This window comes from Convolutriloba macropyga, chromosome 4 (assembly GCF_964194025.1).
Source record: "Convolutriloba macropyga chromosome 4, txConMacr16.3, whole genome shotgun sequence".
In the NCBI taxonomy this organism is placed as follows: Eukaryota; Metazoa; Xenacoelomorpha; order Acoela; family Convolutidae; genus Convolutriloba; species Convolutriloba macropyga.
In genome coordinates, this window is record NC_134471.1 from 27,725,750 (window position 1) to 27,739,422 (window position 13,673).

Genomic DNA, 13,673 nt, shown 5'->3' on the forward strand with positions numbered 1-13,673 from the left:
TGTCATGCTATCCCCAACTTTTTGTATTCTGCTTTCATCTACTCTTCTCTGTGTATTATTCATTAATGCATCATGATAATCTATGTGCCTAGAATTATTATGCTTGTTTATTCCTTTTTCTTTAGTGTTTTTAGGATAATTTTTGAAGCTATATGTTTTGGGGAACAATGCTATAAATTCCTCAATAATCCTACTCCCCAGCTCGTGCTTAAACTTGCCGGGGACTTTATTATTAGTTTTTATAGGTATGTCTAGATTACTTAAGTCCATATGCTCATCACTAACTTTACCTTCAATATAACTTAATACGAAACTGTCCGTATCCATATAGTGAAGTGTTAGATCTTTGAGGGATGGTTGTAGAATTTTATAGAATACATCAAACATATGTAATTTGCTAAGTTCGAGTATTGTTACTCCTACATATACAGGTGAGCTATATTCTACTTTTTTTCTTTATATATTCCATTTGGCTATAATCTCTATATCTAGTTATATTCTTAAATGTTGGTTTACTTACACTTTTCAATATTTTTTCTTCGTCATGCAAGAACTTGCTTTGAAAGAAGTGTAGAGGATTCATGCACATTCTTTCATATAGGGAGTTATTCATTAATTTCCTTACATCATTTTCTGCTTCGGTTTTAGCTGTTGCTTTTTTATTTGTATTGTTTTGTATATAATCTCTACATATATAATCTTGTCTAAATTTAATTACTCTATGTATTTTTGTTACTTTTACTCCCATCTTAACATAGAACTTTAACATCCTATAATGAACAACATATTCTGTTTTGTTGTTTTGGTCTAAGATTAAATTCTCTGATCTTGCCTTGCCTCCATCTCTTTCTCTGTAACCTAATTCATTATCATTTTTCTTTCTCTTTTTAGGCATTAGTGCTAACTGTTCTGTTCTCTCTTTACTTTCATTAGTATAATCAATATCACAAATTATATAGTAACCATGATCACTATCATCTGGAGTATTCAATATTGCATCGAGGAACCCGCTTGGCTTGCCACGGACGAAGTCCGTTCGCGGATCTAGTAGTAATAAACTCAAAATCCTTATAAGGTAACTTTTGCATAATTGCATAACCATATAGTTTGTTTGCGTCTATGTACCAGATAGACCTTCGGTCATGCTCTGCCATATTATTACTATTAACATATCTATCACCCATTATTCCACAATTACCACCTCTCTTTGCTCCAACGAAATCATCTACCATTTGTTTATCTTGCAATGTATCTAATGTAACACCGCTTGACATTAACCAACAATCAAAACTATAACCTGGTAGACTTACATAGTGTAGTGGGTTGAGTCCAAATTCTTTCATACTTAATTTGACATAGTCATTCATGCAGTAGTCTAATATTTCCACATCATTCTGTAAATACTCTATAGTTAGATCTTTACCAGTTTTAAGACTGTTGTCTTTATTAAAGCTATTGACTTCTTCTTGTGTTGGTAATTTATTATGTAGAGAGGACTTGAAGTCTTCTACTTTTAGATTACCTATAGCTTCATCATAGGTAGCTTTGCTACCCTTGGTAGTGGAACTACCATACGACTTCGTCGTGGTGCCCAATTGGTTTGAATCTAAACCAAAGTATTGATATGGATAAAATGTTTGAGTTTTACATCCGTATATCTTTGCCATTTGATCTAGAGGCATAGCTAAGAAATTATAACTATCTAAGAATTTAAGACAACCAATGCTGAACATCTTAGACTTACCAGCAGCTAGTGGTATGTTATCTACTTTTCTTTTTATCATTATTCTGTTTAAAGAGTTCACTGTATAGTAGGTTGAAGTCTTAGCCAGAGCCATTATGGAATGTTACCGGAATGAAGTTTTGTTGTTTGTATCTTAGATTACATATTTTATATGCTGGTCCTCTATATTTACCAGTTTCATGACAATGATCTCTTACTTTATTAATACATGTTTTGCTGCAGATATGACAAGTGTTATTAGTTTCATAATATAATTTTTCTTCTTCTGTGAATATCCTCTTTTCATTATGTTTGAAATTATTCTCTGTTTCTATTTCTAATAGATCTCTAGCAAATCTTTTGATGCAGCAGAGACCGAAGTAGTGCTTGAAGTTACCTTGCCAGGTGTAACCCACAGCTATTGGAATATGTTCAGCTATTACATATTCATGCGTCTCCGATCATGCTTCGCCATAACCATTAGTAGAGACTTCAACAATGCAACATTCTATATCGGCAGTTATAATTTTTGTTATATTCTGACGTTTGTGTTCATTTATAAAAGTAATATGTTTTTTCCTAGGACAAACAATCTCTGGTTTGAATGAGTTGTTGCATTCGTGTTTATCATATTTAATTTGTGAGTTAAACCAACAGCTACACCTATTGCAGTAATAATATTTAATGTTATTTTAATTTGGGCGATCTAACAGGGTTTCTATATTTTTTATAAGGGCACAGTGTTCTATTACTCCAAACTAGTATTCTTACATCTTTTCTATCTTTATTAAAATCATCTACTTGTTTAAACAATTCTTCTTTACCTCCACCACAGGGGGTGTATACCCAAAAATTAAAATTATACAATTTCTGTATTCTTATTATATATGCAAAATCATCTTCATGTTGTTGTCTTGGTTCAATTAGATTATTTACATATTTACGTTCACGTGTTGCATTACCTATGACCGGATGTAACCATGCGGTGATAGTTAGTTGCAAGCAGTTGTATTTATAACTTCGTATATTTAATATCGATTTAGAATTTTTGAGATCAGCTGGTAGATCTATATGGGTACCAATAGATGCTTTAGTTGGTTCAATATTTAACTGCATACTTTTTATTCCAAGAAACTCAAAATGATAACCATAACCTTCATATACTTCCTTTTCGAAATCTAGCCATCCGTGAAACGGCTTCGCCGATTGTTTGATGTCACCGTAATCATATATAGCCTTATTAATAATATAGTCAGTATTGAAAAATATTTTAGTAGTTTTAACGTCTTCTTTGATTCTCTTTTTATACTCACACTCGGCTGTGATCTTATATTTAAAACTCTTAACTTTTCTGAACTGTTAACAGTTTTTAATTTCTTCTAAAGAGTAATTAGTTGCTTCATCTATATCTTCAATGTAATTCCCACCTTTATCAGTAATATGAAATTCTCTCATGTTCTGACTGGAAATTATATCAAAGTCTTCTGTGTTTTCTAGATACTTACGATTATGACTATATGAGTGAGTAGTTAGAGCTATTTTATTCATAAATTCTTCATGACATTCTTTAAATTCATATCCGTGAAAGGGGCTTTGCCCTTGGTTCCCCAATGTTTTCGCCGATCTAATTTAAGAGTAGATGTTGTTTTCGGTTTTGGCTTTAGTTTTTATAATATAATCATCTTCATCCGAATTATACACCCTCTCCGAGATTTCTTCTTCTTCAGACTCAAACATTTTCTCCAATGGTTCCTTATGTTTGAGATCGTCTGATTGATGTCTGTATAAACCCTTTTTTGGGTTTATACAGAACCCAAAGCATAAACCCAAAGCATAAATTACAGACGTCGCAAAATTTATGACACTAGTATTAGTCGATTGAGACATGATGTATTTATTTAGGGAAATAATCAAAAAATAATTTTTCGAAAAATGAAAATGAAATGCAATAAGTGTATAAATAAACCTTGGAAAGAATGTAGTAATAATTGTAAAGAATTAGAATATTCTTCTTATGTATGTAAAAATATGGTTAAAGTGAAAGATTATATAGAACATTTGGGATATCATTATTCTGATCCTGATCAATATCTAACATGTAGTATGTGTAATGTTTATAAACATATATCATTATATAATTTAGAAATAGGAAATGTAGACTATGTATTTATCTTCATAGATATAGATATGGTCATACTAGAAATCAATTCAGAGAGCATGTTTATAAGTATAATATTCACAAAGATAATTCTTCTTCTTTTAATTTATCTGTGATCTATTTTTGGTTTTTATTGAAATCTCTGCAAACGAGCTCTGGTCGTGGTAAACCAAGCAGGTTCCCTGATATTTTAGATTTAGACCTTTTTTCTTAATTAATACCAGATTTAGAATAAATAATAAGCTGGTTTTTTATTCAAGTTACACTGAAAAACACTAATCACTGTGTTTCCACCGATCTCAGTGTTTTTTGACTGTATACCCATCACAGTGTGTCCCATATACAGTCTCACAGCAGGGATCATTCTTTTTAAGAACTGTGAATTTGGTTTTTTTTATCTCACTTAGTTTCATAGTAATTCACATCAAAGTCAGGGGACGTTCATTGGAGTTAGTGAGGAAGGAACCCCAAACCTTCCGTTTGCTAAAACCACTTAACTAGACTCGATGATTTAACCACTAGGCCAAGTGACACAAGAAAGTTTTAGTTTTATATTGATTAAATATTGATTAGGGGATATATGAAAATTTTTATTATTTTAATATTTCTTTCAATTTTTTTTCAAGTTTTCTTTTTTGTTCAAGTTTTTTTTGCAAGTTTGTTTACGTGCTTGTTACACGGTCTCACTAGTTTTATACTAGTATCGGGGGACGTCCACTGGAGTCATTGGGGATAGAACCCAAATTATCCGTCTGATAACGATTAATTACCAGCTTAACTCGATACTAGTGGTTTGCACCAAGTGAGACAGGAAATGATAGATTTAAAATATAGAAGAAGTGAATATAGAGAAAATGTATAGTAGTGGATAAAACAAGGAAATCAACAAGTAGTAAAGTTTGGCCCTCTTCGACATGCGCGATCAGCGTTTGGAGAACAGGTCAAATTTTGCTGGTTGTTGATTTCCTTGTTTTATCCACTACTAGCCTAAGATAGTTTATGACATATAAAAGTGGCTAAGAAAATTGAAATCACTGTTAGATAGGATCGCAATTTTGAATGACCAGGAGGCTAAAATCAAATCAGAGTTTAAATTGCAAATTTTAAACAACTTTCTTAATTCTTAAGTGTTGGAGAATCATACCAATGGCTATTTAGCCCGAAAAAAATTAATTGATTTCCTATTTTAATTTTTTTTGTTTCTCTGCATTGCCTTCATCCCTTACAACCTAGACATATTTCCATTGTTTCTACTCCATTGGATACCGCTGTTAATTACAAAGATTTCGAAAACTAATAAAAATCATCTTTTGACTAAAAACTACAGTTAGTTCAACACAACACTTTTCAGTCATTTTTACGCTAATGGATTGGTTTCAATGGTTTAATCAGAGTACTTGGTTTTTTTGGGCAAACTCATTATTGATCTGTGAGTAACAGAACTTAATTTTGTTTCTTATGGTTTAGTGGCAATCACTTGAAATTGCTTTTTGGTAAATTGTTTTTGGTAAATTATTCATCATTCTGTTACTGTTGCTATTTTTGACGTTAATTTCATTTGATGGAAGGAAGTTATAGATAGACTATACATCTTCACTTGATTTAGGTTTGCAAAAAGATTCTTACCGAGGTTGAGTTGTCCAGACCGACTAGATCTCTGATCAGACCAAATTTAGACGCTCAGCTGCGCTCGAATTACTTGGTCTGAAAAAGTCTACGAGCGCACTTTAATTTGGACAAGGGTCAGAAACTTCCCTCATTAGAGGCGGATTCGAGCCCACGCCAGTCTGATCAGAAGAGATTTTGAGCACAATGAAATGTTAGCTCTGTAACAATACAGCAATGTTCTGATCAAATAACCATCTAAATCTCATGGTGATGATCAGAAACAAAGGGTCTAGATAATAGCAAATTTTGTTCCCCTTTATTTGATTATGTTTGATTAACTGGAGATCAATTGTTCTTTATGGACAGCTGTCTGTATTCATCTATTAAGTCTGGGCGATGTAAAGCTTTCCTTTTAATAACTGGGAGATCAGCCGTTATATGCAGTGAATATTCTAACTTTTCAACTAGTTACTGCTTGTTCGTTACTACTTTTGCAAACATTCCTCGGCCCTGGTCGTTGCAACTTAACAAAATGAAAGTATAACGCAGTATTAAATATTTATTCCAGCAATTATGAATCAATTTGATATTGTTATTTTATTGATGACATCTTTGAGTTTTCTGTAGTCTTCGCATCATCTGAATCGTCGATTGCACTATAATCGCAGAAGAGATTGTTTGATCTTGAAAGTCCATTCAGAGCTGAAGAGTTTTCAGTGCCTGGATTTGATTGATTGGCGTTTAGGATACTCGAGTACAGGTAAGAATAAACTTGCACCAGTTCCTGAAATCTCGTCGATGATGCACGTTGTTGTTGTGGTTGAATTGAATGTGTACTACGCTGGGAACTGAGCAGCAATTGGTTACGTAGATGAGAGCTGAATTCTGATTGGTTGATATTGCGAGAATCGGGGCTGGGCAACGTGTGTATCGATAACGAGGGAGTTGAAATTGAGTTTAACTGATGCTGCAGGTTGAAAGGGTGTCCCCGAATGGGTGCTGATAATGGTAGGGAGATTGATGGTAGCCTGCGAATGTGATCAGAGCTTCGGGAAAAATTGATGGAAGAACTAGTTGGACCTAAAAATCAGTACGGTCGCGTATTTCTTCAAAAGAGAATAATGGTCTGTCATCGATACAATGACTATTTAGATTATTTATACTGAGCAATGACCTATATCTCGAGTTGCACTGTAAAAACAACCAACAGAAACTCTTGCTGCAGTCAAAGGGTAGCATTTATAAATATAAAACAGGTAAAACTTTTAACTTATAAAAAAGAAGAATTTTTATTTCGAAATGTCAAAGTCTCCATTCAATTTCAGATTGATTAATCAAAACGACAAACCCTATTTAATCGATTAGATATTTCCATTAGATATAACTATCAATTCAATAACTATTTTTTATGTATGGTGTGAAAGCCTATGTTAAGCATTTATACCATAATATCTTGATAGCTTCTGAAACTTTTGACTAAAAAAAGCTGAAAATATTATCCGCATTTGGAACTTTCCATTTAGTTAAACCTTTCAAAACAATGTTGGCTTCTAATCCAACCTCTTATGGACGAGGGATAAGTTGATGATGCTTGTAAGATGGACTCTTTAGTATCGGAATCTTTGGATGCCTCAGTTTGGCTTTCCAATACCTCTGCCTTCGTTTCATCAACTCCGGATAAAAAAGTCGGACTGGTTGAAGAAGAGAGGAGTCCTGAAGCTGTCAGTTCTTGTATCCTTTGAGCTTCGCTATCTTGTCGTCGTCTCAGAGCTACCTGTCTGGCCATGACGCTTCTCCGTTCTCTGAAATGAACCGCAACTTGATAAGTATTCAAAACATTTTGGTAAAGTTTAATAGTGGGCCTAAAACATTTGAATAGATCGTGGATTGCTTAAATTTTTTAAAAGACCGATATTAGGGGAAATCAGAATTATAAATGCATACAGGTTAATAATTTTATTCTATAATATTGAATAAAGTTTTTTAAATGAGGACATCAATTAGCAGTTTAATTGCCATCTGTTTTGATACAGTTTCTCGGTGTTTTGAAATGTTTAGAGAACTTACAGTTAAGACACTAAGTAAATATTTCCGCAGGTATTAATTTGGATCACGTGAATGGCCTGTAACAAAATGTAGGTGCAACAATATTACGTTGAAAATGAGTAGAACTCTTATAGATAATTTTTAGACAATTACTGGCCATTGGAGAACAGTGGCTGGTTGTCAAAAGTAACAGACCAGAGACATTTCAAACTCCAGTTATCTCGCCAAACCACTTTTCAATGGAGCAGCTACAATTTCGAAATCAGTTCTTAGACAGTGATAACTGCTTAACAAAATTTAGGAAAAACTTGTTTTCATCTGAGTTATTTGTAGTTAAAACGGTTTGGGGCGTTTCAAAAGTCAACTTTTAGGTTTCTAAGTCTGAATACCTGTTAAAAATCATCTTTAAATCTGCACGTTAGCTCTTCAAGTTTCCTCTGATAGACTTATTTGTCTAACCCTTTGTATATCTTTTTGTTGTTTTTTTCCTAAACTTAAAAACTCGATTATCGATTGCATTGGAAATATTTCGAATGTTTCAGTTCTTAATAACTGATACCTGAAGTTTACTCATTTTAACAGAAAAGATGTTTTCGTTTCCGACTCAGTTATGACTATAAAAGGAGATGTCATTTTTTACAATGGACCCTTCGCACCTGATCGCCGGTACTGAATTGTAAAGTGATATTTTGCTATTCAGGACTGTTTTGTCCGTGACTCTTTTGTCTGTTCACCGATACAATAATCTTATTAGTAGAATTTAATCCCACGTACCTATATCAACTGTAATGTAAATTATAATCCAGACTAAGTTTTGGTCATATTTATTGAAAAAAAAAACACCCCTAAGCAAGCGTTTTGTGATCTTGTTTTAACAAGAGCATGACTGAAAACCATAAAAAGAACTCTGCTATTTTTAATGTTAAGAATCTAGTAGATTCTTGTTACTTAAAAATTTTGTCCTACAAGATAGTTTTCCTCTTTTCTTCCTTTAGTTATGAGTCTCGCGCTAAACAATTAGCACAACAAAGATTACAAACAAGTTGTCTATGTTAGTTTTTCTCATAAATATGAACGAGTAGCCAATAATTCTTGATCATAATAACTTTTTTTATTTCTTCCAGTCTTCAGGGACGCGAAACAAGTAAAGTCTGCATCATAGATCATTTTGTTTTAAACTGGTTTTTTGAACATTAGCATAAATTTCTCTATGGACATTTCAAAAATTAAAATGAAAAGGGTTTTCATGAATTTTTCAATAGATTATTATGATGAAGACTCCATCTTCAACCTATGTTGCAATAAATACATAAAATCATTTGAAAACATATTTCAGGATAAGTTAATATAAAACTCACAGTAGAAGCAGACACTTTTCACAAACACACAGTTTATAAGGACACCACAGCTTGTGATTCTTCAGTTTCTCACACCTCCCGTGGTTGCGACACCTCCCGCAGTGTTGTTCACGTTTCTTCACCTTCTCCAACTTCTTCTCTGCGCCTTCTGTGACTGTCTCCTTATTTGGAAAGTTTCTGGGATTCCTATCCCGATCTGGTATAGTTTTCATAACTGCTGGCAACTTTTTTGAGTAATATTTGTGATCAACAAGAGAAAGTTTTTGAAAATTTGAACTAAATTCCGAACTAATGATTTCGGAAGGTTATTGAAAGAAGGTTCGGTTACCCAAAATCTCTAATTTAGTTGTGGTTGAATAACTTCTAGCAAAGAAACAGAGCTTCAGGTTATTAGCACATTAAGTCAAATTAATGTATTATTAAGGTTCGCTAAACCGTTTCTGAATCGGGTTTTCACCAATTTTAGTAATAAATTAACAAACTCAAGTCTATAATTGCACCATTTCAAATCGTGGTTTTACACTTAGTGACTCAAAATTCAAGTGCCTAACTATTTAAAGTTAAGTTAGGGGGTTAAAATTAGATTAAAAATATAGTGCAAACTTAGATGAAATGAGTTCAAAGCCCACTTATTTTGTTAAAGTTGAGCCTCATTCTAGTTTACTTGTGTTTTGTTAGCCCATTTTTCAAACTTGGACCCAGACAACAAACCAATGTAAGATACTTTGAAATCATATCTCTACTTGAAAGAGAGCACTTTTTACTTAACAAGATTACAAATTAGGTTAAACGTATTATGATAGGACTTTGACAAAAGTACACACAAAAGGTGTCGCAGAGACCTCAATTAGGTAAAAGTTGATTAAGAGATCTGGACAAGGTTCTTCAAGATAAGATCTTTCCAGTTAAAAAGTTCGGGGTTCTTTCAAGTGAGCTGAAATGCATGTTAGGAATGCTCCTGCAGGTCTCATAATGATTTATATTACTTTTTGTGATGACCTGATTGATACATAAAACGAAAAAAAAAATAAGATGAGCATCAAGACTGTAGCTATGCGGAAAGAAAATTTGCAGAACAGATCAGTGTATTTATTTTTTTTAAAAAAAAAGACGGGTCTAGAACCGATCTAAAAAATAATGTTGTTGCGCATTGATTTATTCAATTTTTTAGCATATCACTCTAAGAAGTGCCAAGATAAATTTACCGGCAACGTTTGAGCTAAGCAAAATTTCAGGAAAAGTGCCTGCAAAAATATGATGCGTTCAATTTACCTAATATAAATCACCTAAAAATAACTACAAACCAAAAACAACAGTAAAAATTCTGTGTTCAGATTTTCTAACATGAAAAAAAAATTTCAAAAAATCCGATTAAAATATAGGTAATTATCATCGGATAATTAGAATGTTACAATGTAAGTCCGATTAGAAAATTAGAAAAAATGAGCAGAAGATATCATACTCTATCAGCTGTTATCCTTGCAGTTGATAATTGGATTCTATGCTTGATTTCAAAAATGTACACCTGTTTGATGCTAAGTTTAAAAATGGTTCCTAATAACCTTGCAATATAGTATGCTATTTCATATTTAGAAGAACATGCGAACTTGATTGCAATTATACCTCGTCCCAGATAAAAAATATGAATTCATCGTATCTATACTTATCAAATAGTTACTACTATCATTTGTAAAGCTGGTTTTCAGCACTCAATGATCCAACTCTTTGTTTACGATGCCAAAGTTTATCTTAAATTGATATAATGTGTGCTTTCTCTGGAAACCGTATTCGAAACGAGTTTCACGAGCAGCACTGAATTCTAATCTCTTGTTTTCATTAAGCCACCAAAAAGATCTTAAAATGACTTGGAGTTGAATTGAGAATGGTTTCTGTTTAGTTAGCACAGCTCTGTCCGAAAATATGCTCCAATTGTATCGGTTCGATTAAAAACAGTTTTTGATAGTTGGACATTGTCAAACAAAGCAGCAATCTTGAGTAGAGAAGAAACCCCTATCAAATTGAACTCTTCAGACGGCCGTTATTGTAATCTGGTGTACGGTTTTCCTGTTATTCCCTTCCATTGCTTTGGACAGAGTTTGTTGTTGTGTTTATTTTGGAAATTGAATTATGAATGCGGAGTATTTTATTTCCAGAGCGCATGAATTTCACAACAAATTATGTAATTTGCATAAAAACAAGCTAAAGGGACCAGTTCACATGGAATATTAGAAAAAATGCGGAAATAGATCAGCATTTTCAAAAGTTAGTTTCAACAGGATGATGCTACTGTGCTTACAGCAAAAACTGTCCTTAAATTTTTCGAAGAAGAGGAGCGGGAGTTACCGGAGTGGTCGTCAAATAGTCCCGATCTGAATCCAATTAAAAATTTATGGGCAATTGTGAAACAAGCGTTACGAAAACCGAGAGATCTGTAGGAAAAAATGGAAGCAAATCGTCCGAAAATTGACTTAGATATCCTTAAAAATTTGTCTGAAAACTTCATACACTTTTTACCATACTGTAGAAAACTAAAAGCGTAACTTTCCGTCACTACACAACTGACTTGAAATCAAAATTTTGTTTTATTTGATGTTTGTGCACTGTTTCAAAATTCTCTAAGTGTACACAGCTATTTGGTACTGTAGTGTATGTAAATTTAGATGAAAGAGGTTTTGTCCTTACAATATAAAAAAGGTCATGTTTTGCGCCAAAAATTTGCTTCAAAAAGACAGTTTTACAAATTTTGTTTACAAATGATGCGTAATTGATTTATGATTGAATTTTGTTTAGTAGATTGAAAGCTATTTTGTGTGCAATAAGTAGTCATTTGCCAGTCGGTTTAACTGAGTACTTCAATTAAATGCAATCCTTGGCGTAAAAAACACTGGAGGCGCTGAACAGAATAGATCCCAACAATGTCTATTTGAGTTTGTCTCTGGGGAATATAAACTCGATTGAAAATTGTCAGCACGAAGCACATTTCTACGCATTAAAATTGTACCAACTTCTGTACTCTGCTGGCACTCCGATGGTCAAACCAAGATGACGCGGTTCATAAAATCAGGATATGATTTTTTTTCATTTCGCAGGTGCCTCCCTGAGGACAATGAATTCTATGAAGTCTGTTTGAAGTCGGTTTTTACAGTATTGTGATCTTTACAGTCTCCATTTTTTTAATATAGCGTTTTTGCTAATGAGTGATGCTAATAAAATTTTTTTGACCACTTTTAACGATTTTTTAACACGGATAAAGACAAAATTAAACTCTGACAAAAATCGTTTTTTTTCGGTTCGTGAACACCTGCACTGAACGAATACGCGAATCCAAAAAAATATTTTATGCTAATTTATTCGAAAACCGTTGGAACGACTCAATAGAAACCTTCAAATCACTCAAGAGAAACCTTCAAATCAATCAATAGTAAAAACAAAAACGGGCATCAAAAGTTGAAACTAAACACAGAAGAAACAGAAGTGTCAGAAAGCAGTGAAAATTCGGAGCTCTTCAACAAACATTTTGCTTCAGTTGCTAATAGTATTCTCCTGAATAATCCAAATACTCAGAAGCCTAAGTAAAGCCATCAGTGGATTCTTCAAAATTTTTGACGGAAAGAAATTAACTGAAGTGAGGGCGGAAATTGAATCCATCAAACTGTCGGCTTCTCATGCTGTAGACCTAATATCCAATAAATTTTTCAAGACGTTTGCCCAATCCTTGCACCTATCATCACTGATCTTATTAATCAGTCGTTCAACATTCAGGGCTATCCGATAGATTACAGGAAGGCTATGATGATTCCACTCCATAAACAAGGAAGAAGAACGGATGTAAACAACTATCGACCAGTTCTATCCTACCGTCATTGAGTTAAAAAATTTTCGAAAAGTTTATGTTCAAGATATGCAGTGAGTTACTAGAAAAGTTTATTTTTCTGAATAAAAAATACAATTTGGCTTCCGATCTAACGGATTGACAGTCGACGCGGTGGCCAGTGTTGTTGAAACCATCCCCAGTGAAAAATGAAAGAAAATAATTGTACGGCTGTATTGTTTGTTCTACAAAAAGCTTTCGACATCGTGAACAGAGAAATTTCTTTTGAAAAAAGCGAAAAACCTTGGTTCCTAAAATTTTGTGTCGGAATGGTTTAACTCTTATCTACCGGATAGAACATAGTGTGTTTTATGGAATAACATTTTTTCTAAAAAAGGTTGAGTCGGAAAATGGAGTTTCTCAAGGTTCGGTCTAAGGACCTTTCTTGTTTTTATTATATTTGAAAGATTTAGTGGACGCTTGTAGAAATTCTAATTTGTACCTGATTGCGGTGATACTTGTTTGCTTGCTTTTCCCAACACAACCCCCTTCTGAAGAATTAAACAAAGCGATAACATCAATTGTCGGACGGACGGCTAGATAACCATTCATCTTGTAAGATCTTGCAAGACAACCCTTTTCGCAATATTCTTGCAAGATCTTGCAAGATAACCGTCCCGTCTCGCCTATGTACAAAACCCAAAATTGATCAAAGTTTTTTAGGTGATTTCAAAATTTGAATTGTGTTTTTTAATTTTACTAACAGAGCTATTTCGTTTCGTAAGAAATTTACACTGACAAGTGCTAAATAACAACCCAGTTTGCATCTGAGTGTTCTAAGAGATGCGGGTTGACTATGCGGCAATCATTTACAGGAAGGCTATGATGATTCCACTCCATAAACAAGGAACAAGAAAGGATGTAAACAACTATCGACCAGTTCTATCCTACCGTCATTGAGTGAAAATA

At 33.4% G+C, this 13,673-nt stretch overlaps 2 protein-coding genes across 2 annotated transcripts in view; one reads left to right on the top strand and one right to left on the bottom strand.

Moving 5' to 3' along the window:
* The window catches only part of LOC142338357 (transmembrane protein 70 homolog, mitochondrial-like), a 197,974-nt gene that overhangs the window by 8,458 nt on the left and 175,843 nt on the right, over positions 1–13,673 (top strand). The gene's annotated exons all lie outside the window — the stretch shown is intronic.
* LOC142338039 (uncharacterized) lies at positions 6,082–9,105 on the bottom strand. Its single transcript, XM_075387672.1, has 3 exons — positions 8,894–9,105; positions 7,050–7,291; positions 6,082–6,569 (listed from the first exon to the last, which is right to left on the bottom strand). The coding sequence occupies exons 1-3, from the start codon at positions 9,103–9,105 to the stop codon at positions 6,082–6,084; spliced, it is 942 nt and encodes a 313-aa protein (XP_075243787.1).

Coding starts and splice junctions, on each gene's coding strand:
- LOC142338039 (XM_075387672.1), bottom strand. CDS start 9,105: ATGAAAACTATACCAGATCGGGATAGGAATCCCAGAAACTTTCCAAAT. Junction 7,292..8,893: donor GAAAAGTGTCTGCTTCTACT/GTGAGTTTTATA, acceptor GGTTCATTTCAG/AGAACGGAGAAGCGTCATGG. Junction 6,570..7,049: donor TTATCCCTCGTCCATAAGAG/GTTGGATTAGAA, acceptor ACTGATTTTTAG/GTCCAACTAGTTCTTCCATC.